Genomic DNA, 25,846 nt, shown 5'->3' on the forward strand with positions numbered 1-25,846 from the left:
TGAACATGAAGTAGCTAGACATTATGACTTTTATAATTCAGCCCTCTGTTTTTTAGAACTACATGGATGCTTGTCCATATAATAATATAATGTAAAGAACACACTGACAATCTGAAGATTTGTGGCACATAGAAATGTGTCAGTGGGCCCATTTGCCACAGGGCAGGATTCACACAGGCACAGGGGCATGGAGCGAATGGGTGTCCAGGACTACATAAAACAGGGCTGAGGGTCACGAAGGCACGGGTCCCAGTTGTACCGCTCTCTCCACCTCTGCCTCCGCCTCCGCCTCTCCCCAGGCGGAGGTGGTTAATGAGTCTGCGTCTCAGTAGAGACACAGCAGAATACTGGAGGCTGAAGTTCACAAAGAGGCAGCGAGACAGCCTGCCATTCTGCTACCAGGGAGACACACACACACGGTACAAGACGCAGGTAGGATTCGTTTATTCTTAAATCTTAGTTAAGCTGGTGGTAACGACGAGGTTGAACTCATAGCCATTGAAAGCCTTTGTTAAAGTAATGAATGTTTGAGCACTGGTGGCAGCCTGTGTCGTTGCAAATAATTAGAATGTTTTGATGAGCTATGGTGCTATAAGGCTGTGTTTCTGTGCGTGTGTGGTAGGGTCAGAGGTTGCTAAATAGCATGCAAATCATAAATCATAAAAGCGTTCTAACCTCAGTTTCCCATGAAGCCCTCGCAAGCAACATCATTCACAATGGATCCAGTGTTGCTGTATGTGTTGGGCAGAACAAAAGCTGAAGCTATTAAACTGGTCCAAGAGAGCACTACAATGAGCCACTGTACATCTCAACAACAATCAACTTAACCCACATTTGGTGTTCTGATTCTGTGTAGCTCCAAATTCTGCCTTGTGATTTTATAAGATATTCCTGAGTTCCCATTTCGGGTTTTTGGTTGTCATAAAACAATGTAAAAAACAAAACAAAACAAAACAAAAAAAAAACTGGTCATCTGTAGCTCATTTAAGCAGTTTAGGGATAATCAGTGCACTTGATGCTAAGAATGACATGGTTAAATTCATGTGAAGGCACCACATGCAAAGAATATTCCAAAGAAAGAAAAGGAATGAAGTAATTTTTCTGTAGTTCCTGGAGTTTATTAATAAGAAATGCTGTCATAAGGGGAAGATTTTAAAAGGTTCAATTATCTTATGGTTTTTGATAATGGATGAATTAATTATTTACAAAGGTTTTGGGCCCACAAACTTATTAGTTGTTAACTGGAGTTCAAGAAAAAAAAAATTTAACCTAAACATTATTCTCTCTTGAGTAGTCTATTCTAGCATATTGTAATATTTATTATTTATTCTAATCATATTTATTTACCATTGTTAAGACAAATTGTAATAATCCTCTTTCCAGTTGTAGTTACTTTAAAACAATTAGGGTTGATTGTCCCAGATACAACGATTAGACAGAATAAATAATGCCTTAGACATGAAGGAGTTAAAGGTTCATGCATTCCAGTTGAATTTACTCTCAAAATGGTTTTGTATTCATTTCAGCCAAAACACAGACAGCATTTTTATATTATTACTTGGCCTGTGTTTCAACAGCTGCCAAAGCAATTAACAATCCATACTTGAAAATCAGGATCTTCAGACCAAACAGCTACATGTGTGGAACTTTACTGTTAACTGCAAATCTCCAGGAAGGGTTTCTGAGGCTGGGAGCTTCTTCCTGTGAAGCGCATTATACCATGCACACCTGTATGTAGATCCACTTCGTCTGCCATAAAAGGTCACTGTGGCCCTGACTGGCTGCAGAAAGACATCCCAGCGAGAGGCAAAGTGCAGGGGCTGTAAAGTAGGGAGGGAACAGTAGAGACTCTCCGACACCAGCTGTTCTATCCCATAGCACCTTTCTATCTCGACACCACTCTCTCTCTCTACAGGTGAGTCCTACCCTATGCTACTCTTGCCTCTAATAATGAAAGAGTCCTAGATAGCATAATGATCATTCAACATAATATTACTAAATGTATTACTACAGTATGGCCTGTCGAAATAAAAATATGCCTTGCTTTCATGTAACGTATAACAAATGAGTTCTACACTATGTGTTTTGGTGGCAAAAAAAATTGTTGTAGATTTTCGTAAAAGCTATGTTCAAGATAATGAATTTTATAACTGTGATGCCTGTAAACAGCCACATCAGTGGCTGTTTAATTGTGGCACAGCTACCATGACACAGCCATCGTCACCATGGGCATGTTTCTGGATCTGACGCTCATCAGGTTGAGAATGTCCCATTTTGTTCTGCGTTGGTGGCAGTAACATTTTGACTGTGTTAATTTGTTTTTTTTAATTATTATTTATTATGAAAAGGTGTCAGGAATAGAAACATATTCTCAGCAAGGGCAGCAACCGAATGTCTTCCATTTAGGGTGTGGTTATACTGCTTTGCTGCAGTTATGTCTATATTTAGAATCACAAGAATGAAAAAACAGGGAAATTACAACACCTTAACAACCAAACATCATCCGGTGCATATGTAGGGTCTTTATTCTTGATTGCCTATCAGCTTATTTGTGACAATAAAATAATGAGGTGTACTTATGAAGTGCCATGGTTTGGATTAGCGCTGGATTTCGGAGCCCCTGTGACGGAGTGTTCCAGAAAGATTGGTCTGGAGGTAAGCGGAGCTCTGTGCCAGTGGGCGGGTACACTAAGACAGGTTGATGACAAACCCAGCTTACCTTTCTCATGGCACTATCGGACCACCTTACGCAATCGTCCAACACACCGCAGTAGACCACCGAATGATATGGAAGACATGGTATACTGAAATGTCTGAGAGAAATTCTTGTTAAGGTGGCATTAGGTCTTGCACAGGACACTGAAGGTAGGATTTTTATTTCCTTCCTCCATTAGCACAGAGACTGCCACATGGGCGCATAGGGAATTCCCCTGTGTCGGCTCCTTCACCAATGACATCCATTACTGACTGAGCAGGGAAAATGATTTCCCTTTAGACTTACAGGTGTATCCTTCCCTTATTAGACTGAGTTCACCAATCCAAACTCAAGATCACCAGTGCACTCATGAGCCAGTCTTATCATCATACCACCATAAGCATATACAAAGAGAAAATGATCTGTGATGAGATAAACTGATGAATAAATAGTTTAACATTATACCTCTACTCTTGTACTGTGCACAGAGAGCAAGTAATGGCCACTGTATTATTTGTTTTTGTGTACAGTAAGTATAGAGTAAAAGCAATGGAAAAACATATGAACTGAAGAAAAGAAAAAAGTATTTTGAATCCCTGAGGTTTTAGCTATACCACTATGATAATCAGCCATCACCCAGTCAAATTATCAAATAAAATTTGATGAACTCAGTCATGGGAACCTAGTCCCTGAATAGTACCTAACACCTGCTGCCTCTGAAGCTCTGAGGCTCTGAGGTAGGTGACAGTTACTAAGCGATGGTGAGCAGACTGACTCAGGCCCACTCAAGCATTAATGACTCAGATGATCTATGTGTGATGTGTGTGTATCCAACTGCAAACACGACTGAACATGGTAGGTGATGTGGTTTTGAGCTATGTGCTCAATTCATGTATGTGTTGCTAAACTCTACACCATAGCATATTAAAACAGCTGGGTTGCAACAAATACACACTGAACAAACATTGTGGGGTAACCTTTTGCAACTTTCAGTATGCACTGTATTGCACATTAACTCTTCATACTATTTAATTAACTAAATTAGACCTTTGAGCCAATATCTTATGATCGACTGAAGCCATAATTACTGATAGAAACCTGCAGACACCAGTAAAAAAAAAAAAAGAAAAAAAAAAGCAATACCAGAAAAGCAGAATTACAAGGTCATTTCCACACAGAACCCCCTGGCTTAACATTACAATTTTCAAAATCTGGCTATGAATCTTAGAAATGACAGTAAGCTAGCAAAAATAACCTTATTCAAATTACAAATTGATAGGTGTGTGTGTGTGTGTGCTACAGACCTAGGAGGTAATATTTTCAATTTCTGTCCTGTGAGCTTTACTGGAGGAAAGTTATTAAGAGAGAGAACAGAATATAATATACTTAGTCCGATGAGCCTGTACGGTACAAACAATTATGTTGTGACAACAAACCTATGCTTATTAAACATCTAATTCATAGAAGGGGTATGTTCTGTGCATTAAGAAATTATTTTCTCATCTTTCTGTCTTAAAGGTAGGTCCTCGATTCTGAAGCTGGCAAAATGCCACAAGTCCAAGTTAAAAGCGAAGTTCAAAAGGTCCTTAATAAAACTACACCAGGTCTACAGATATGGAGAGTGGAGGTGAGAGGTGAATCACATCAGCTTGGACATGTTCACATATAGCAAGCAAAGCAATGTTATTCAATGTTAGTTTTTTTTGTTGTTTTTTTTCTCAGTGTGATTCTATAACATGCCACTTATCAGACCTCTGTTTTATTGGTGGCAGAATATGGAACTCGTGCCCTGCCCACCTAAAACATATGGGCACTTTTATGAAGGAGACAGCTATTTAATACTATATGTAAGTATTTACTGCAAGATATCAACTGCATTATAAAGTTTTAAGTTCGATTAAATGCTTCATAAAGGTTCATAGACTACAGAGTGCTAAATATGTGCTCCACTCTATCAGACACACAAGACAAGCAGCTCCTTCAGCTATGACATTCACTACTGGCTGGGCAAGTCAACCTCTGTTGATGAGCAAGGGACTGCAGCCATATACACCACCCTAATGGACGATCACCTGGGGGGCGTGGCAGTGCAGCATCGAGAGGCGCAGGGCTGCGAGAGCTCCGAATTCAAAGGCTACTTCAAACAAGGCATCATGTAAGATCCTTGCTTTCAACAACTATAGTACTGGTCTGGGGTTATCTAGCATGTCAAGATCAAACACCTGTGACTGAGTCTGATAACATTACAGTATGGTTTGAAATAACAAAACAGAGGCATTAAGCCATTGGCACTGTTGGTCTACTGAGTGACTGCTTGTGACCCATAACAATAATAGTAACAATACAACATCACACAACATCCCTCTTAGTGAAGGTTATTTCTTCAAGAGGTTTATAGACCATAGCCTTGCATAACTCTTTCTTCTGCATTTTGGAAAGGTCCAAAATGCATATCTAGAGGTTGCATATTTGTAAGAGGAGCAAATGACTATATTAAGAAGCAAATCCTCTTTACCACAGTTATAAGAAGGGTGGAGTAGCTTCGGGTATGAAACAAGTGGAAACCAACACATACAACGTGCGCAGACTTCTGCATGTTAAAGGCAAGAAGAATGTGGTCGCAGGAGAGGTGAGAAGAGACCCACACTTGTCTTAACACAGGAAATATATGTGTTATTTTCATGCCCATGTAAGAGAGAGCCAATGTGTACTTTTTGCTCAAAGATGATGCTTGAGCTGATGGTACACTGTTTAAAGGGGTGTAAAATTGCCGTGCTGTGAAGTCTGTCGAGTCACGCATGGTAACGTGAACCTTAGAATAAATGACTTGAAGATGGCTATGTCCAAAAATGTGCTATGCAGACAATTTTCACTCTTAGCAAAAGACTTTTAACACACGAAAAATAACAGTATGTTGCAAATTTGCTTCACTCTGTGCTCAGGTGAATATGAACTGGAGCAGCTTCAATAAAGGCGACGTGTTCCTGCTGGACCTGGGAAGCATCATCATCCAATGGAATGGCCCAATAAGCAATCGCATGGAACGACTACGGGTAAATCATGTCAGGGTATATGAATAATATGTAACCTGTACTGGCAGAACACAAGATGAGTAGGTATAAAAAAAAAAAATAATAAAATTACAAGGTCAGTCTAGTATGACATTTTCAATCTTTTGTATGTCAAAACGTCCCATGTCTATATGATACAGTAATAACTTGGTTTTGATGCCTGTTGTCTTTGTAGGGCATGAATTTGGCGAAGGACATTCGTGACCGAGAGAGGGGGGGGCGAGCACAGGTGGTGGTGGTGGAGGGAGATGATGAGAAATCTTCTGAGGAAGCCATGAAATTGATGAAACAGGTCTTGGGAGAAAAACGGGAAATTAAAGAGCCCATTCCAGACGAAGTGGTGGAGGAGAAACTCAAATCCAGCATCAAACTGTTTCAGTGAGATCACATTACAGTTGTGGCTATATTTACATTCTTTACAAAAAATATCAAGTACCATATCAAGGCACTTTCCAGGTTAAATTAAAATTTTATTACAAATTGCCCAGATATCAATTACACTATTAAAGGTTAATTGCCAATTTTACTATGTAGTTGTGCCTAAATCCCTATACAGGTTTATCAAACATTAATGCTTTTATTGACTATCTGAACTAAAATTTCTGCTTTGAGCAGTATTTCTGATGCTGGAGGTAACCTAGTGGTCCAGGAGGTAGCAGTGAAGCCACTTACACAAGACCTGCTTAATCCAGAAGTAAGAAATAAACCTTAACACCAGTTCAGATTACATGAAAGATTGCTATTTAAAAATCACTGGTAATATATAGTGTTACATAAGTGTTATGTGTTATATATGAGAATACATAACAGTGGCATTACATGTCAAAAATGCATTTATTAGCTGTGAGGTCTCTAGTCCTTTTAGGTTTTCATTGCATTTCAAAAAGCGAAAACTCTGGTTGGTTTACACCATGCAGAGTAAATGTTTAACTACAGCCCTGTGATTATGCAGTACACAGAAGGGGAAGAGCATGGTGCAAAGGCCTTACTGATAGGGAAGGATCTAATGTCATAGAAACATTACACCTCACATCCATGATTAGGTGTACAAGTATATTCCATAAGTCCTCCGCTTGCACGGGGCATGATTAAATTCCAAGGTCCATAAAATCCCGAGCAGATGATAAGAGGCCTAGGCTAATCAATAACAACATCACTGTAAAGCTACAGAAAGGAGATCTCCTTCCAAGATACCATTCACAATGCAGGAACTGAAACCAACTTACTTCCTGTTCAAGACAGTGCAATCAAAGTTAAATTTTGACTGTATGGTCTCCTGTGGAATCCAAAGATAAATTAAGCTGCAAAACACAGACAAAGAGAAGTAAAACCACAAGAAACTCTTTCCACATGAGCAACTAATTATATACTTTTTAGCTGCTCACATAGTTGTGTGACGTGCTGACTACATTTGAAAGACCTCAGAGGAGAACCATAAGGCTGACCAAATAATAGATAAAGAACCATCACCCATGGAAAATGTGAGAGAAACAGACTATATTTAAACAGGAACTTTAATGAAACTATTCCTATTACATCAAAGATACATCTAATCTCTTTGATAGGACTGCTATTTGCTGGATCAGGGTGGAATACGAATCTTTATATGGAAGGGCCGCAAGTCATCAAAGACAGAGAGGTCAGAAGCACCGGAGAAGGCTGAGGTGAGTGCTGAAAATGCTCTTAATTCCTAAAAAGGAACTGAAGCAACAATGTGTATCTTTCACAAGAAACTGGTATTTCCACAGACCTAATAATAACAGAACTGCGGGTTCCTTATGCAAGGTACTTCTTAATTCATTCTTTAACTTTAGGCCTACAAAAAGGCTAAAGGCTATCCTCCATCCACATATGTGGAAACAGTGAATGATGGCTCTGAGTCCTCAGTGTTCAAGCAGCTGTTCCAGAAATGGACAGTGAAGGGTCAAACAGCTGGACTTGGCACCACGCACAGCCCAGGCAAAATAGGTGAGCACAACTTGAGTATACAAAAGAACATTGATTACCAGTTAGAGCCACAAATGATGTCTGCATAGGCAAAAAAAAAAAAAAGACAGCTGAACTGACTTTGTGCATTTTAATTTTCTCCACAGCCAAAGTTGAGCAAGTAAAGTTTGATGCTATGTCAATGCATGCCAGGCCTGACATAGCAGCCCAGCAGAAAATGGTGGATGATGGTTCTGGTGAAGCAGAGGTCAGTAATGTATTAAGTAATGGCACTGGAAGGATCTATGTTAAAAATGATTCAATACATTGTCCCAATGGAAAGACTAAAAAACAGAATGTGGAGGCACTCATTCAGGCAAAAACAAATGTTTCCCAAGTATCTTTGTCATAATAAGTAAAGTTACACGAAATTATGCCAAGTTAGAGCATGCAGAAGCCATGGCCTGAAGCATGTAAAAAAATATATTTAAAAAATATTCTCTACATGCTAATGCCATTGATATTAAACCTTTACATGCAGGGTATTGAGTAGACACAGATGGAGTGGTACTGTCACTCACAGCAGTCCCAAGACTCCCCTTTAAGAACTCACCTTCAGTTTGCAAGGATTGACTGTCCTTATCTACTGCAATCCTGAGCCTGTTTTTTTCTTTTGGCCTTCTAAGTTTTTTATCTATACCTGTTTTTGCCTTTTGAATTTTTGCTCTATGTGTTTTGCTTTTTCTGTATCTTGACTGCTGCTTAGACTTATGAACATTGGCCTGTGGCACTGATTTTTGGATTGTGTGACCTTAACCTGACTGTTAGTAAAACCTTAAAAATGGATCCCAGCAGAGCATTCAGACAACAATCATTATATGAGGCATGTAGAATTAAAACTGACTGCAAACTTGGGATCTCATCAGCCCATAACACATATAGGGACTTATCAGAGACATGGCTTCTTTGTTTTTGGCAAGTCATTTTGGTTGCCATACCAACATGTTCATGCCGAATTCCAGGATCCTGGATTTGCTATGGGAATGATCAGTCAGACTGCTTTCATAAAACATAACTGCTGTTTCTTTGTTCAGAAAGATGTCATCGGGAGTGTGTGCACTATTGTTTCAGGGGGTAGTGGAAGTGTGTAGGATTCCAAAATCAAATAACTATGAGGTTCAGGTTTTGCAAGTAAATGTCCTTTTTCTTCTTTCAGATGTGGAGGATAGAGAACAATGAGTTAGTCCCCGTGGACAGAAAGTGGTTGGGCCACTTCTTTGGTGGTGACTGCTACCTCATCCTCTACAAATATGAAATCAATGGAAAAATGCACTACATTCTGTATATCTGGCAAGTAAGTGCACATGCATAATCTTTCTGTCTTTCTGTGTGTGTGTGTGTGTGTGTGTGTGTGTGTGTGTGTGTGTGTGTGTGTGTGTGTGTGTGTGTGTGTGTGGGAACGTAAAAAAAATCAGCTAAGCAACAGATGTCCAGAAAGCTAACCACAGGTGTTAGCCGGTCAGCCATATTGGTGTACATTCAACACAGTTAGGAACTTCTTAATGTGCAGGGACGCCATGCAAGCACAGCAGAGCTGACAGCGTCTGCATATCAGGCGGTCATCCTGGATCAGCAGTATAACGGCGAGCCAGTGCAGGTTCGAGTGCCTATGGGAAAGGAACCCATGCACCTCATGGCCATCTTCAAGGGCAGGATGGTGATTTATGAGGTGGGTCAAATATGTGTTGCTCCATCCATCAGTAAAGGTTGTGAATCTTTTGCCATCATCTAGTAACCTCTTATAATGACACAAATCTGCATTCTAAAAAGTACCTTATTAAACAGAATATTTGATGCATCCACTTCCTGTTTGTTCATAAGTTCCCATTCATTGGTTCACAGGAAGGAAGTCCCAGAGAAGGCTCCACCGACGCTCAGCCCAGATCAAGACTGTTCCATGTTCACGGCTCTAATAATTTAAACACCCGTGCCATAGAGGTGCCTATCCGAGCATCCTCTCTCAACTCCAATGATGTGTTTGTGCTCAGCACTGCCAACTGTTGTTACCTGTGGTATGGAAAGGTCAGTGTCAGCAGTGTCACCACAGTCTTGATTCCAGCCATCATGAAGTCAGCAGCAATACCTGGACCAAAAGCAGTGTAACTCTAAGTGCTTATACCTATGTCTAATGATAAAAAAATTAAATACCATTTCAATTTTTGTAGCACTTTTCTCCATTGTCCATATAGCAAATGCATTTACTGCTGAGATTTCAAGTCATTACCAGTTATGATCCAAGTGCATCATTCAGAGCATAATTGTTTATGATGTCAAGATTTATCATCTGTAAAAGTGATGAGAAGTTCTAACATACAAATCCAAATAAAATCATTTACCACCCCATCTTTCCTCTGCAGGGCTGCAGTGGAGATGAGCGCGAGATGGGCAGATCCCTGGCTGACATCATCTCCAAGAGAGAAAAGAATGTGATAGCAGAGGGTCAGGAACCTGCTGACTTCTGGGTCAACCTGGGAGGAAAGTCCCAGTATGCCAGTGGCAAGAGGTAAAATGTCAAAACACAGTCACCCCAACACTGCACATGTGCACTGCTCACATCCAGCACTATGATTAAGCTCTGGTTTCTGTTCTCATGAGCAGGCTTCAAGAAGAAAACAGCCAGATCACTCCACGCCTGTTTGAGTGCTCCAATCAGACAGGTACATTCGTTGCAACTGAGATTTCAAACTTTAATCAAGATGACCTGGATGAGGATGATGTCATGCTACTAGACGCTTGGGACCAGGTGAGTCATGTTCAGCTTCTTCTCCAGGATTGTGGCTTTCACCAACAGCTAGCCAACAATAGAGTTTCATCTCAACAGGGTGGAGATAACATATGCCCGTAAGGTTAAGAGTGAAATCCATGGTTGCCTGCTATATTTTTCAGATTTTCCTGTGGATTGGGAAAGGAGCCAATGAGACTGAGAAGAAGGAAGCTGTAACTACAGCACAAGAGTACTTGAAGACCCACCCTGCTGGGCGGGACTCAGACACGCCCATCCTAGTGGTCAAGCAAAGCTTTGAACCACCCACCTTCACTGGCTGGTTCCATGCCTGGGATCCTCACATGTGGAATGTAAGCACATTTCGACTGCTTTTAAAACTGAGGTTAAGAATTTCATTTAACTTGACAACTAATAGAATTTTAATGATTTCTGCTTTGTCAGGATGGAAAGTCCTATGAGCAACTGAAGTCAGAGCTTGGAGATGCAACTGACATCATCAAAATTACCGTGGTGGGTGTTTTCCCTTATTTAAAGCTGCCTAATTTTACCCAGCATGTGGTGTTGGTGAGCAATTGTGGAACAGCTCTAGGAAGTAATAACAATACAGTAATAACAAGAAACATATAATAAAAAATATAATAATAATAATAATAATAATGCACCAAAAAAATTTTTAATAAAATAAAATAAGCAAAACTGTGCAAATTGTATAAACATTTTCTGGAAAACTCAAGGGCACAATTTGCACATTAAGCTGATGCTTTTATCCAAAACAACTTATACTTTTGACTGAGTACAATTTTGAGCAATTGAGGGTTAAGGGCCTTGCTCAGGGTCCCAACTGTGGCAACTTGGCAGCAGCAAAAGTTGAACTAGCAAACGTCTTAACCACCGAGCTACCACTGCCCTTTTTAAATGTTGGTTTTTTGTTTTTTTTTTAGTTGCACCTATTTATCAATTATGTAGTGTCTAACATAAGCAAAACTGTATGTGTGAGTACAGGATATGGCCAAGCCTAACTCTCAGATCAATGGCAAGGATCCAGTAGGAGTCATGTCCTCATCTACGCTGCCAAACTTCCCAGCAGACCAGCTGGTGAACTGCCAGGTAGCTGACCTACCTGAGGGGGTTGACCCTTCCAGAAGAGAGGTATTTGCATCTTAATGAACACAAATGAGTATCTTAGGTCTTAATGTGTAATTCTTTCTCTAATGAGACAATGAATTATGCTGGACAATGTGAACTGTTGATCTAATAATGAGATCATCTTTTACTTCAGACACTAAGCTCCTCTCACTGTCTCACTGTCCCCAGGAGTATCTGTCAGACAAAGACTTCAGTCTAGTCTTGGGCTTTTCACGGATGGACTTCTATTCTATGCCATTGTGGAAACAGAAGAACCTTAAGAAAGAGAAGGGCCTGTTTTAGGAGAGCCAGGAATCCATTATCAGGATGAGTGAAAGCTAACAGGTGTCTGAGTTAAAGTATGTCTGAGTGACACCTCAAGGAGATTACACTACCGTACAGATGACTGAAACCTGTTGTGAGATTTTTCATCTATTTGTTTACATATAATTGTTTTATTTAAAATATACATTAAATAATTTTACTACAAACAAAACATATGGCTGGGTGTGATTAAGATTTTAAGAATAATTTTCCTTTAAACAAATTATACAAGGATCATTATATAATACAAAAATAGTATATATTAATACCTTTTAATAACAAGGAACTGGGATAAAAAATGTTTAGTTGAAATGCAGCCCTCTCGCTAGTGTCTCAGCTCTGTCGCTACTCTGTTGCAGCTCTGTTGCACATCTGTCACAGCTTTGTTTTTACACACATAAACTGCCATTGTCACCATAGCTCTTAAATGAATATGAGCCCTTACATTTTTATGAAGTGGTCTTGTAAGTGTTGAACAGTCATTTCATGCCAAAACATAGCAATATACATAGAGAATACCACGTTTCTGATGTTAACATGAAATAACACTATTTGCTAATATCTTATAGTGACATCTAGATATTATTTGTTGCTCTGTGTATATAGACTATTTTCCAATTGCCATACAATCGCTAATCAATAAAAGAGTAAACATCCTTATTTCAGTTGCATTATTGTATTTTCATTATCCTCACAATTTTCCTTTACACATATTCATACATGTAGGTTACTTTAGAGTTCTACAGTGGTGGGGGCCAAATCGTTAAGATATTCCAAGTCATCAGTATATAACAGCCAAAGATTGATTCAGCTCAGTTTTTATTCTAGGCCTGTTCAGTTCACCATTTTACAATACTAAAACCTCATTTTGAACATAGTCTGTCAGGCATTCTTAAATGTATGATGGTACTGTGCTTTAAGAGCTTTAAAAAACAAAAAGTTTATAAATTTTGTAAATTCTAAAAGAAGCATATATAAACATATGTATGCATATATGTTTACATACATATATGTTTACATACATATTCAGACATCACTTCCCGTGTTCTAAACAGGCTTTTCAGGAGAGAGGCCACATGTAAAATGATAGAGAACCAGACAAATGACAAGATTTGCATGGACACACAAAACTATATTCAAGGGCAGGTGCATGAATTATAGGAGTCGGGGCATCTAGTGTCAAATAATCTGGAGAATGTGCAGCAATACGGTATTGACATCAGTGATGGCTTGTGTTTTCCTAGGTGAGGCAATGTCATACCCAACCCAGTAAAACCATGCTGGGTTTTTTTTCACATTTCAGACAACAAATAGCTTGACTGTGAGTGTTACATATAACGAACCATGCCTATGGGAGCGACATATGAGACAATCCTTATCACTGACTAACCACTACACTGCAAAACAGTTACAATATCAGTTGCAATATCTCAACTTTTCTGACGCTCTCTTTTCCTGATTCATGTTGCTGTTGCTCCCACAGCTGCCATCTGTCTCCACAGAAATAAAAAATGAGAGACAGCAAAAAATGATTTGCTGCAAATAGCACAAATGCTAAAAATGGAAATGTAACCAGGTAAGGTATGTTAGGGTTGAAACTTCATTTTTATTATTGTTGATTTCATTTTTTTCCATCATTTTCTTTATAGCAGAGTGAGATCATTTTTAGGCATTGGGGTACAGAGTGAAATATAAGGGGTATAAAGCAAACATTATTGAAAGGTCTAAGCCAGCGACGGGACAATAGCACCATCTAGTGATATTGTAGTCTATGTTATGCCTCATTTTTGCCATTACTTTTACTGTGCTCTTGAAATCACACAGAGCCAATGGAACACAATAAAAATATTGTATATTTTATATTTAGTGAAAATGTATAACATGAGCAAAATAAGCAATGAAATTATATGGAAATTTAAACGATTTGTCTTTTTATCTTCTAAACACTGGACTTTTTTTTATTAATCACAATTGAATTATCCTTTTAAACTAGTAGTAAATTGACAACTTCCACATTACTTCTTTGAAAACTAATAAATCATGAATCTAAGTATTCTTTTAATTGTCAGTCAGAAATTTCCATGATTAAAAATGATTTTAATATTATCATATTTTCATATCATATTTTCTATGCTTGACATTGTCTTCTAGTTTGGTCACTATCACCATCCTGCAATGTATGAATATATACAATGTATAAGGAATAAAATCTGTAGAATTTCAGTGCAACTGCAAACCTAACATTAGGTCAAATGATCCCAAATGATTTGACCTCTAAACATCAAGACAGAATCTTATTCACTGTACTCCCACAACTTTAGCCCATGTCCTTGAACGATGCAAAGAACATGCTTACATAAATCATCTGTTATTGCAGTTGTAAAATTGCAGGGTCTTGTGATTTGTTTAAAGAAAGAAAAAAGGGTAATCTGCTTCTATGGACAGAGTGCCTTATCAGAATAGTGGTTAATGAGTCTCTGTGCTTCTCTGATCCCTGAGAGGTAGGCTCCATGTGTGGTGGTGTAGAAATTCACATGGGTAGCTTCACCTGCAAACAGCACCTGCAACGGCTTCCGAGAGAGACAATCTATTATCTTAAAGGTAATTTTCTTTTTTGTATGGATGTTGTATGTTATTGGCCTGGTAGACTTCAACAACACCAGTGGCAAACATTCTAATATACTACAACAACACGGGTGGCAACCATTCTAATATACTACAATACCATGGCAAGCACTACATGCACACACAAAAAATGTATATGCATATGCCCCACCCTGAAGATTAACATTTGTGAAGAGATTAATTCCACTCATGATTTAACATGTCTCACTATTGAGATGCAACTGAAGGCTGTCTTCGATGTGCAGAATACCAGAACAAGGCTGTGTACTTCAAAAGTACAGACACTCCTCCACAGCTCCATCAGCTGCAATAATTCTAGTCCACCGAGATGTGCCACACTAAGTTAGACTTTTTTATCAAAAACATGCACATAAGGTGTTGGTTATCCTGTTAATATTTCTTTGAGAAAAAAATATGTATTTGGTTATGTTTATTTCTACTTTATTATATGATAAACCATTGACCAGTTGCAGTTTTGAAAATGAAGGCTGTACATTGTTTCTGAAAAATGAATAAATAATTTAATTAACTTTGCAGCTATGCAGCCTGTTGTCCTGCCTTTATAACTCACTCCTTGGACATGAATCTCTAAAAAACATCAGCAGCAAATCAGTACTGATTTACAAAAAAGAAATAAAGATTTCATGCAAGCGTTACATGCACAATATTGTGCAACAGGTGTGAATTCAAAAATACTAACAGCAAGAATAGATAAATATGATACCTTGCTTTCTGAGGTTTCACTTTGAAGAGGAAGAGCTGCTGCAAGAGCCTTCTGTCTTCTCACCCCATTTACCCCCTTGGGAATAAATGAATAAGAGCCAAAGACCCAGGGGTCATGACCCCACCTGGAGATCAGTACTTGGGACACATCAGGAACGGACCAGCCAGTGAAGGACCTAAGCAGTCTTTCAAAATAAAAGCACCAAGTTTCAGAAATATGTACAATAGACCAAAATATATTGCAAGTCAAGATGACATACTTCACACAGGTATTTCCCACTTCACTGTCCTGCAGTGTCTCCATATGAAGGGCCTCTCTGCCTGTAATCCAGCCGCAGAGTACTGTAGGATGGCGAGCCACGGTGTCAAAGCCACAAATCCATGTCTTTTTCCAGCCATCCTCTTCAGTTTGTGAGCCATAGACTGCCTTATCCTCAGGCCCCTCATCCCACACAAGTTGGATTCCTGCACAGTCTTCTGGCCAGAACCTCTCGCTAAAACATAGGAAGATCTTATCTACTGTGCCAAAGCCAAGCCTCTCTATAGCATCCATCTTGGATTTTGGTAAGGCAGGTTCAAACATGGCTCCTGCATGTTGTTTTAAAACTCCTAATGACACAGTCACAAGGACATGGTCGGCCTCGAAACTTTCTTCATTCTCACAGATTATCTTGATGGGATGGCTCCTCTCTCTGCTCTTAGTACCCAGGGATATTTTATTCAGGTCCCACTGGATTCTCTTCACAGGTTTACTCGTCAGGATGATTTCTGAAGGAACATCTTTCAGAAGAACATCTAAAATTGCTTGGTAACCCCTTGAACCCAAGGAATTAAAGAAGTCTCCATCCAAGTCAATATAATCACTAATCTGAGATGCAGACACTTCAAACAGGGAAGAAGCAGCCTCATCACTGCATTCACTCCTCTTGCACCACTCAAAAATCCTTGGTCCATCTTCTGACATTGCTAAAGGAGATTCTGCAAAGGAAAGATCAAGGTAATCCCCCAGGTTCATGTCTCTATACTTGCGTCCTAGTTCTTCATCAGAGGCTTTAGTGATGAGTTTTTTAAAGAGAGAAACGACCTGGTCAGCAAGATTAACAGAGAGGTGTTTTCCACCATCCTTAAAAAAGTAATCACGAGAAGTCTCAGAACTGTCTTCAGATAGCAGATGGTGTTCTTTTGCTATCCGGAAGAGAGGGTTCCCTTTCTGCCCATGGATCCAATTAGCCCCAAGCTCAATAATATTCTCTGTGAATGGCTTAGTCGTGCACACCCTGCCACCTACTTGTTCATTTGCTTCAAGAATCTTGACATGCTGGAATCCAGCCTGAAGCAAACATGATGCAGCAGACAAACCTGCTAATCCTGCACCCACCACCACAATCATGGCATCTCTGGAAATCGCAGGGGCCACACTCATATTTGCTCTTTAACCACTGAGCGCAACTATCAGACTGATGAACAGACAGAATGCAATGACAGGAAAACCCAAAACACAGCAGTATCCAATTAAAGGGGGTTTAAGGCCGTGAAGAGCAGACTATAGGTGAGCGTAGTGCGCGATTCGGCAAAACTGAGAGGAGTATAAACAGCGTTTACCGAAGTCGTTCAGATCCAGGGTTAAAATCCAGGGGCAAAATTCAGGTTGTGTCCGAGGAGCTGTCAGGAAGCAGTGAGCAAGCCCTCGGTATACATGGCAATATTTCACAAAGATGAAAGGGTAAGAGGGTGGGAACAGAGCCAAGGATAGGGGAACAGGTAGGGCTGGTTTATATTTAAGTGAACTTGATGGCGTGTGCTGATTAACCCTAGTCAGAATGCCGAGTGTAAGTTGTGGACACAGGACAGTATTCTACAGTCTCTTGTGCAAGTCAGAGAGTCCGTGTATGAAATAAACGAGTTTGACTGCAAAGCGCTTCTCAGGTCAGACTGTGTAACGCGTGGTGGCCCGAGTGCCAGAATGCAAAGACTCAAGCAACTGGGAGATACATTTATTTACATAAATGACAGCGGCACTCACGCGTATTACAAACGATAAACACGAACATGTAACGAATGACATTAATCAAACACGATGAACATGAATACATTTTTAACAATGACGAAAAGACCATTAACACTCAGCACACTTTGACACGGGTTTATATACATTTAGACGAACGAGGTGCAGGTGTGGTTATAAATAAAACAGCCCTCCCACCGCACGTGGCGGGCCAAACCACGTGACTCGGGGGAGGCGAGCGTTGCGTAACAAAAGGAGAACGCCATCAGTTTTGCTCAATTTTTTGCATCATTCACTGGTTTAAAGCTGGTTATGATTTTGAGCCCTTTGAAATGATTTTACTACCATAAATTATGTAGCCAGCGATAAGAAGCCCAATCAGAAAGTTGCCAGTTCAAGCCCCACCTTTGCCAAATTGTGACTGTTGGTCCCCTGAGCAAGGTTCCTAATCTCCTATTGCTCAAGTTGTGTTCAGTCAGAATTGTAAATTGCTTTGGATAAAAGTGCCTGATAAATTAAAAATGTAAAAAAAATCTGCAGGCCAGGAGCCTACTCAGAATTTATTAACAAATTTGCAGATTTCCTCTCTAGTCACTCTAGTAAAAATAGCCATTATTGTAGGTGATTTCAATATTCACTGTGATAGTGTCCAAGACCCTCTGAGATCGGCCTTTAGATCTACAGTGGTGTGAAAGTGTTTGCCCCCTTCCTGATGTCTTTTTTTTTTTTTGCATATTTGCCACACATAAATGTTTCAGATCATCAAACAAATTTAAATATTAGACAAAGATAACTCAAGTAAACACAAAATGCAGTTTTTAAATTAAGGTTTTTATTAAGGGGAGAAAAAAAATCCGAACCTACATGGCCCTGTGAGGAAAAAAGTGATTGCCCCCTAAACCTAATAACTGGTTGGGCCACCCTTAGGAGCAACAACTGCAAGATAACTGGCAATGAGTCTTTTACAGCGCTATGGAGCAATTTTGGCCCACTCATCTTTGCAGAATTGTTGTAATTCGGCCACATTGGAGGGTTTTCGAGCATGAACTGCCTTTTTAAGGTCATGCCACAGCATCTCCATCGGATTAAGGTCAGGACTTTGACTAGGCCACTTAAGTCTTTATTTTGTTTAAGCCATTCAGAGGTGGATTTGCTGGTGCGTCTTGGATCATCGTCCTGCTGCAGAACCCAAGTGCGCTTCAGCTTGAGGTCACGAACAGATGGCCGGACATTCTCCTTCAGAATTTTTTGGTAGACAGCAGAATTCATGGTTCCATTTACCACAGCAAGTCTTCCAGGTCCTGAAGCAGCAAAACAGCCCCAGACCATCAGACTACCACCACCATATTTTACTGTTGGTATAATGTTCCTTTTCTGAAATGCTGTGTTACTTTTATGCCAGATGTATTGGGACAAACACCTTCCAAAATGTTCAACTTTTGTCTCGTCAGTCCACAGAGTGTTTTCACAAAAGTCTTGAGGATCATCAAGATATTTTCTGGCAAAACTGAGACGAGCCTTTATGTTCTTTTTGCTCAGCAGTGGCTTTCCTCTTGGAACTCTGCCATGCAGGCCATTTTTGCCCAGTCTCTTTCTTATGGTGGAGTCATGAACACTGACCTTAACTGAGGCAAGTGAGGCCTGCATTTCTTTGGATGTTGTTGTGGGGTCTTTTGTGACCTCTTGGATGAGTCTTCGCTGCGCTGTTGGGGTAATTTTGGTCAGCCAGCCGCTACTGCGAAGGTTCACCACTGTTCCATGTTTTTGCCAATTGTGTATAATGGCTCTCACTGTGGTTCACTGGAGTCCCAAAGCTTTAGAAATGGCTTTATGACCTTTTTCAGACTGATCGACCTCAATTACTTTGTATTTCATTTGTTCCTGAATTTCTTTGGATTGCAGCATGCTGTCTAGCTTTTGAGGATCTTTTGGTCTACTTCACTTTGTCAGGCAGGTCCTATTTAAGTGATTTCTTGATTGCGAACAAGTGTGGCCGTAGTCAGGCCTGGGTTTGGCTAGAGAAATTGAACTCAACTTTCCAAAGGTGTGATAAACCACAGTTCATTTATGTTTTAACAGGGGGGCAATCATTTTTTCACACAGGGCCATGTAGGTTTGGATTTTCTTTCCAATAATAATAAAAATCTTCATTTAAAAACTGCATTTTGTGTTTACTTGTCTTATCTTTTTCTAATATTTAAATTTGTTTGATGATCTGAAACATTTAAGTGTGACAAATATGCAAAAAAAAAAAAAAAAAAGATATCAGGAAGAGGGCAAACACTTTTCCACACCACTGTGTATTAGAATCAATAGGTTTCCCCTAATGTATAAGAGAACCCACACACTCTGATGGACGTATGCTTGACTTAGTACTGACATACGGTGTAGACATAGAGAACATAGTTATACTACCCCGGTCGGATGCCATCTCAGACCATTCCCTAATTTAATTTGAACTACATATGAGCCACAATATAGTAAACTCGCCTCACTATCATACCACACACATAATCACGTCAGCCACTGCACCTAGATTTATTGCGAATCTCCCAGACTTATCATTTGCGATGTCCCCTGCTGTAGCCCACCACACCGCCACCCCAGCCAACTACCTCTCTGTTGGACGTTCTCTTGCTGGATGTGCGAACCATCAGGACAAGACTAGGACCTCTAGAAAATTGCACTAGACATTATTTGCTTTAGTTTTATTTTATTTAATTTTATGTATTTGTTTATTTATTTTTCTCTTAGAAGTTTTATTATTGTGGTAACCGTTTTCGGCCAGAGGAGGATGGATCCCCCTTTGAGTCTTGGTTCCTCTCAAGGTTTCTTCCTCATGCTCTAGGGAGTTTTTCCATGAAACTGTTGCCCTTGGCTTGCTCACTGGGGGCTTGGACTTGGACATTTGTAAAGCTGCTTCGTGACAACATCTGTTGTAAAAAGCACTATATAAATAAATTTTGACTTGATTTGATTATAAATGCAAGACGTCCTGGTCTTTTAGAACTTCTTGTAAAATGCCAATCTAAATCTAAGACTAAATCTGTCAGACTGAACACTCTAACAGAGTATCTAACAGAGACTAACAGAGATGAATTGATGAGCCAAAGGAGGAGAACCATTCTAGATGGCAGAGCAAGTGGACATTAGTTAAATTTAATCTCATATTTGTAAATCTCCAAAACATTAAAGTAAGAAGTGAGAAAACACCAGTTTACATAATGTTTCTTACAATCAAGATCACAAATTGTAGCTTATCAGAATTTCCTTTTTGTTCCCTCAAGGACAAATTATTGCTGCTTGACATTGTCTTCTAGTTTTGTCACTATCACCATCCTGCAATGCATGAGGATATACAATGTATAAGGAATAAAATCTCTAGAATTTCAGTGCAACTGCAAACCTAACATTACGTCAAATGATCCCAAATGATTTGACCTCTAAACATCAAGACAGAATCTTATTCACTGTACTCCCACAACTTTAGCCCATGTCCTTGAACAATGCAAAGAACATGCTTACATACATCGTCTGTTATTGCAGTTGTAAAAATGCAGGGTCTTGTGATTTGTTTAAGGAAAGAAAAAAGGGTAATCTGCTTCTATGGACAGAGTGCCTTATCAGAATAGTGGTTAATGAGTCTCTGTGCTTCTCTGATCCCTGAGAGGTAGGCTCCATGTGTGGTGGTGTAGAAATTCACATGAGTAGCTTCACCTGCAAACAGCACCTGCAACGGCTTCAGAGAGAGACAATCTATTAACTGAATATTTGTCAGAGATCTAAAAAAATAAGTGTGTGCATTGATATATAAATTCAAATCATACTGCTTTCAATAAACAGCTGTATGTAGCTCAATTTATTTTCACACTGTAATACTGAAATAATGAAAGAAAAGCTCCAACTATACCTTACTCTCAGGGAGTTTACTTTGAAGGGGGAGAGGTGCAGCCATTGCCTCGTGCTCCTTCACCCCATTTACCATGTGGGGAACGAATGTATAGGAACCAAAGACCCAGGGGTCAGAACCCCATTTGGAAATTAGTACTTGGGACACATCAGGAACGGACCAGCCAGTGAAGGACCTGAGCAGTCTTTCAAAATAAAAACAGCAAGTTTCAGAAATATGTTTGTTTAAAATACTGTAGGCCAAAATAAATTGCAAGACATACTTCACACAGATATCTGCCACTTCACCATCCTGCAGTGTCTCCATATGAAGGGCCTCTCTGCCTGTAATCCAACCACAGAGTACTGTAGGATGGCGAGCCACGGTGTCAAAGCCACAAATCTTCTTAAACCATGTCTTTTTCCAGCCATCTCCTTCAGTTTGTGAGCCATAGACTGCCTTATCCTCAGGCCCCTCATCCCACACAAGTTGGATTCCTGCACAGTCTTCTGGCCAGAACCTCTCGCTAAAACATAGGAAGATCTTATCTACTGTGCCAAAGCCAAGCCTCTCTATAGCATCCATCTTGGATTTTGGTAAGGCAGGTTCAAACATGGCTCCTGCATGCTGTTTTAAAACACCTAATGACACAGTCACAATGACATGATCGGCCTCGAAACTTTCTTCATTCTCACAGATTATCTTGATGGGATGGCTCCTCTCTCTGCTCTCAGTACCCAGGGATTTTTTATTCAGGTCCCACTGGATTGACTTCACAGGTTTACTCATCAGGATGGTTTGTAATGGCAGACTCTCCAAAAACACATCTAAAATTGCTTGGTAGCCGCCAGGGCCTAAAGAGTTAAAAAAGCCTCCCTCAAGAGCAATGTAATACCCAATCTCTGATGCAGACACTTCATACAGAGAAGAACTTGCCTCATCTGTACATTCACTTCTCTTGCACCATTCAAAAATCCTCCATCCGTCCTCAGAAGCAGCTAAAGGTGATTCAGCAAAGGCAGCATCAAGATACCCCCCCAAACTTAGGATTCTATATCTGTCCTCAAGTTCTGACTCAAAGGCCTTAGAGGTTAATTTACTGAATAAGGAGCACACTTGATCAATATTGCCAGCACAAAGCAGCTTCCCACCTTCCTTAAAAAAGTAATCACGTGGAGTTACAGAGCTGGGCTGGCACATCACTTTATTTGCTGATATCCCCTCAACCAGCAAATCATGATCTTTGGCCAACTGGTAAATTGGGTTTCCTTCCTGTCCATGGATCCAGTTTGCACCAAGCTCTATAACATTTTTGCTGAATGGTCTTGTTGTGTGGATTCTACCTCCTATTCGCCTGCTGCCCTCAAGGATCTTGACATTCTGGAATCCAGCCTGGAACAGAAGAGATGCTGCTGCCAATCCTGCAAATCCTGCTCCCACCACCACAATCTTGGCATCTCTGGACCCCACGGAGGATACACTCATTGTATTGGTCTTCCAGATAGCTATGGAATGAGCATTCATGTTTGATTTGACCATCTCTTACACATCACATTTATTTATTCCATTTTTCGCTAACTCTATAAAAAGAATTATAAAAATGATACTTACAACAGATATTCCGTGAACAGTGTTACGACTTCTTGCTGTGTCAAATAGCTAGCTACTGACAGGTTACATTTATAGGGCAGGTTATTACATAAGTGATCTTTGGAACTAATCACTTATATGCTGTTATGGGATGATGTTATAAGTATAATGACTATGCCAAGCAACCTACCTATGTTTCCAATGATGCTAGCCTATAGGTCCTCACTCCGGACTTCCTGGATTCTGTAATCAGTGACAATTTATGTCATAGAACATGTAGATATTCAAATTCCAGCCCTCAAGCTCCACTGTTTATTATGCTGATATGAATACTGCCAAAGATAGTTACTTATTCACAGCTTATTTGTTGGATGAGGTTGGTTGCTTATTCGTAAAGGGAGTGTTCACGTTAATTATTTGATGTGGACTTTGTTTTACAGACATGAAGATGAAGATGTGATCATACATTTGTTAAGAATTGATTCTGTATCTCAACCTGGATTTAGACTAGCCCAACATCATTTCACACCTTAAAACTAACTGGAAACCTGGCACATTGAGCAATAGGATACAATGGCACATGAAAAAGAAGCTGAAATTCCAGATCAGTACTGAAGACTTTAATGACATTGGCCAGACAATAAGAAGTTGACCAAAGAGAAGAGGTCAAATCCTGTTTAAAAACAAACAAACAAACAAAAAAAAAACTACAACAAAAACAAAAAAAACTGATCTTTGGTTGACCCAAGGTGTGAGGTGTGAATGTTGCTTTAGTCAATGATCATTTCTCTTTTAATTCCATTGAAGTTGCCATTAAAAACACAAATCAGGCTTTCATAAAAGAACAACAAAAAATTTCAATTCCAGTCATCCCATTTTTCAGAGGAAAATGTGGGTCAACAAGATTCTGGAGCTGTTAACAGAAAGAAAGCTATGCTTCAGTAATTGCATTTATAAAAGGAAACTGCTGCTATGGAACTGTCTAAGACAAACCATGTGCTACTGCAAATGTAAGCATTTTTTATATTTTTCATCATAAATCAATCATAATACATCCCTTATTTTGTGTTAAGATGTAATCTTCTCTCAATAACTGAACTGTAATAGTTTTTGTAAAGTAGTGTTGTGACTTTATGCTAAAGACATTTTGCTATGGATGTAACTTTGCTTTGAAAAGTACTGGGGATAAGAATGTGGACTGGTGCCTGCATTCAGTTCAGCTGACCCACAAACTTACATTCCCTTCAAGAAATCAAGAGGAATCCGTTTAAATTTTCCAATCTGATTCATTTACGTATGTGCGTCATTGCTCAGTGTAGCATGTTGCCAGTTAGTTTTGAGGTATGAAATAATCTAAGGCCAATTTAAGATCATATTTTCTTACAGGACGTGACCTCTTCTACTTGGTTAGCTCATTATTTGCCTGGCCCAGTCATTAAAGTCCTCAAACTTGATCTGGAATTTCAGCTTTTTCCATGTGCCATGTTGCCAGTTAGTTCTGAGGTGTAAAATGATCTTGGACCAGCCAGATTTTTCTTACAGGGTAATAGGACTTCATTACAGTGAATTGGGCTTTCAATATGTCTCACCCTTGTATTCATTTATCTGTGTGCACAATGTGCCATGTTGACAGTTGTGATGTATTACATCACCATGGGCCAGATTCAGATCAAATTCTCTTCACATAAAGATATTTGTTCCCTAATGAAAAATTATTGCATGTCTGACCTGTGGTTATTTAAATTCTGAAACCTGAAATCTAGAATTTCTTCTGATTAACTTGTATAGAATCGCTGAATGTATCATGTTCTCAGTTACGTTTTGATGTATAACATCAACAGCTAGACAAAATAAATTTATCTTACGAAAGAAATGTAACCTAAAACAATTTGCATACTGAAATTACATTATACACTTGGAATGAATTGAAATAATAAATATTTCCCCAAATATTTTAATTACATTTTAATCTCATTTTTACATTCACAATATCAGTATGAGAAACAGAATCAATTTGTGATGACATCTTCATTTAGTATATAAAACAAAGTGCGCAGCAAATATGCGAGGTGAATACTCCCTTTACGAATAAGGAGCCAACTTCAGCCTCCGAATAACAAGCAGTGAATAATTCTCCAAAATAATATGAACCTGCGAATAAGTAACTCACTTCGTCGTCGTCTTGGGGTTCAGTTTTTTCGGCATTAGTACGGATAACGATATTACCGAAAACAGCTAGCGTTCTTGGGTTAGCGAACTTTTAAGAACTCTCTTAACTGTATTACGACACACCAAAACTAACAACTGCACACACATTTAATTTAAGCGCGTTTTCACTGTAATTTTTTTCTGGACCCAGGTCAGCTTGCTCCGCACGTTCAATAACTTTGAGAAAGTGATTGTTGAGAAAGCGGTGTCGAACCCGAGCAGTTCAGGGTACCGATCTCTGGTCCATCCAAAAACGGTGGTCTGGGGTTCGCTTCTAGGGCGGTCAAGCGTGGACACTCTCTGCTCCCAGCGCCGCTGGGGGGATGCAGACTCGGTTCATTTTGTAATGCGACTGCTTCGACGCATCTTCCTCTTGGTGTATTTTCTGAGTAAACGCATACTATCCAGATAAACGTTTTAATTCCTTTTTTTCTCAGGTACCTTGTTTTTGGCACAGCACCGTGCGGATTAAGTTTTTGTGTGTGAAAGCAAACCAGCGCTAAATGAGCCCCTCCCTCACACAATCCCCGAATCGGTCCTGGGTGCAGAGTGAAGTATTCGGGACAAGCGTGAAAACGCCCTAAGTTTCACTTATCTAATTAGCTACTGACAGTAGCCTATGTTTAGTAGCTAGCAAGGTTGCCAAACAAAGTCCTGTTGCTATTACACTTCCTCCTACACTTATAAAATCGTCGCACACAACAGGCAATATTATGAACGATAACCGAGAACTCGAATGGAATGACCGACCTAACTAGCTAAAAATTATTTATTAATTTATTAATGGGACATAAAAAGATATGGATGGTGAGCATTGTCATAGTTACAAGCGCAACTATGTAGTTATTAAAGCCTACACATATTTAAAAAATACAAGCAA

General features: G+C 39.5%; 3 protein-coding genes across 10 annotated transcripts; 1 reads left to right on the forward strand and 2 right to left on the reverse strand.

Annotated features, from left to right (window-relative positions):
• The first annotated feature begins 59 nt into the window (after positions 1-59).
• Positions 60-12,586, forward strand: vil1 (villin 1). Of its 3 annotated transcripts, none has more exons than XM_027009748.3 (21): positions 60-432; positions 1,578-1,915; positions 4,214-4,322; positions 4,468-4,542; positions 4,654-4,850; positions 5,216-5,324; positions 5,638-5,748; positions 5,942-6,144; positions 6,382-6,460; positions 7,332-7,430; positions 7,581-7,734; positions 7,860-7,960; positions 8,909-9,046; positions 9,263-9,421; positions 9,595-9,774; positions 10,110-10,255; positions 10,351-10,495; positions 10,639-10,827; positions 10,919-10,987; positions 11,480-11,626; positions 11,792-12,586. In XM_027009748.3, the coding sequence occupies exons 3-21, from the start codon at positions 4,242-4,244 to the stop codon at positions 11,903-11,905; spliced, it is 2,496 nt and encodes an 831-aa protein (XP_026865549.2). In that variant the 5' UTR covers positions 60-432; positions 1,578-1,915; positions 4,214-4,241; the 3' UTR covers positions 11,906-12,586. The 3 variants fall into 3 exon arrangements, with proteins under 3 accessions (XP_026865549.2, XP_026865550.2, XP_026865548.2); XM_027009749.3 differs by having other exon boundaries at positions 1,762-1,915; XM_027009747.3 differs by lacking the exon at positions 1,578-1,915.
• Positions 12,587-13,536: 950 nt separating this feature from the next.
• LOC113577225 (spermine oxidase-like) lies at positions 13,537-16,921 on the reverse strand. The gene is made up of 3 exons (XM_035534430.2): positions 15,535-16,921; positions 15,276-15,459; positions 13,537-14,496 (listed from the first exon to the last, which is right to left on the reverse strand). Exons 1-3 carry the CDS (start codon positions 16,695-16,697, stop codon positions 14,362-14,364), a joined length of 1,482 nt encoding a protein of 493 aa, XP_035390323.1. The 5' UTR covers positions 16,698-16,921; the 3' UTR covers positions 13,537-14,361.
• A 3,498-nt stretch (positions 16,922-20,419) lies between these two features.
• Positions 20,420-25,435, reverse strand: LOC113577205 (spermine oxidase-like). 6 transcript variants are annotated; one of them, XM_081713161.1, is made up of 6 exons: positions 24,929-25,435; positions 22,949-23,001; positions 22,780-22,831; positions 21,452-22,673; positions 21,190-21,373; positions 20,420-21,018 (listed from the first exon to the last, which is right to left on the reverse strand). In XM_081713161.1, exons 4-6 carry the CDS (start codon positions 22,651-22,653, stop codon positions 20,884-20,886), a joined length of 1,521 nt encoding a protein of 506 aa, XP_081569287.1. In that variant the 5' UTR covers positions 22,654-22,673; positions 22,780-22,831; positions 22,949-23,001; positions 24,929-25,435; the 3' UTR covers positions 20,420-20,883. The 6 variants fall into 6 exon arrangements, with proteins under 6 accessions (XP_081569287.1, XP_035376677.1, XP_035376674.1 ...); XM_035520784.2 differs by having other exon boundaries at positions 22,780-22,834; XM_035520781.2 differs by lacking the exon at positions 22,780-22,831.
• Between the last annotated feature and the right edge of the window lie 411 nt (positions 25,436-25,846).

This window comes from Electrophorus electricus, chromosome 4 (genome assembly GCF_041902795.1).
Source record: "Electrophorus electricus isolate QZ-2024a chromosome 4, ASM4190279v1, whole genome shotgun sequence".
In the NCBI taxonomy this organism is placed as follows: Eukaryota; Metazoa; Chordata; class Actinopteri; order Gymnotiformes; family Gymnotidae; genus Electrophorus; species Electrophorus electricus.

What these genes read in the sequence shown, in the direction of transcription:
- vil1 (XM_027009748.3), top strand. Translation starts at nt 4,242, where the DNA reads ATGCCACAAGTCCAAGTTAAAAGCGAAGTTCAAAAGGTCCTTAATAAA. An exon ending in TCCAGCATCAAACTGTTTCA is followed by an intron (nt 6,145 to 6,381) that starts GTGAGATCACAT and finishes TGCTTTGAGCAG; the next exon opens with TATTTCTGATGCTGGAGGTA. An exon ending in TACTAGACGCTTGGGACCAG is followed by an intron (nt 10,496 to 10,638) that starts GTGAGTCATGTT and finishes TATATTTTTCAG; the next exon opens with ATTTTCCTGTGGATTGGGAA.
- LOC113577205 (XM_081713160.1), bottom strand. Translation starts at nt 22,707, where the DNA reads ATGGTCAAATCAAACATGAATGCTCATTCCATAGCTATCTGGAAGACC. An exon ending in GTGGCAGATATCTGTGTGAA is followed by an intron (nt 21,374 to 21,451) that starts GTATGTCTTGCA and finishes TTATTTTGAAAG; the next exon opens with ACTGCTCAGGTCCTTCACTG. An exon ending in GTAAACTCCCTGAGAGTAAG is followed by an intron (nt 21,019 to 21,189) that starts GTATAGTTGGAG and finishes CTCTCTCTGAAG; the next exon opens with CCGTTGCAGGTGCTGTTTGC.
- LOC113577225 (XM_035534430.2), bottom strand. Translation starts at nt 16,697, where the DNA reads ATGAGTGTGGCCCCTGCGATTTCCAGAGATGCCATGATTGTGGTGGTG. An exon ending in GTGGGAAATACCTGTGTGAA is followed by an intron (nt 15,460 to 15,534) that starts GTATGTCATCTT and finishes TTATTTTGAAAG; the next exon opens with ACTGCTTAGGTCCTTCACTG. An exon ending in GTGAAACCTCAGAAAGCAAG is followed by an intron (nt 14,497 to 15,275) that starts GTATCATATTTA and finishes CTCTCTCGGAAG; the next exon opens with CCGTTGCAGGTGCTGTTTGC.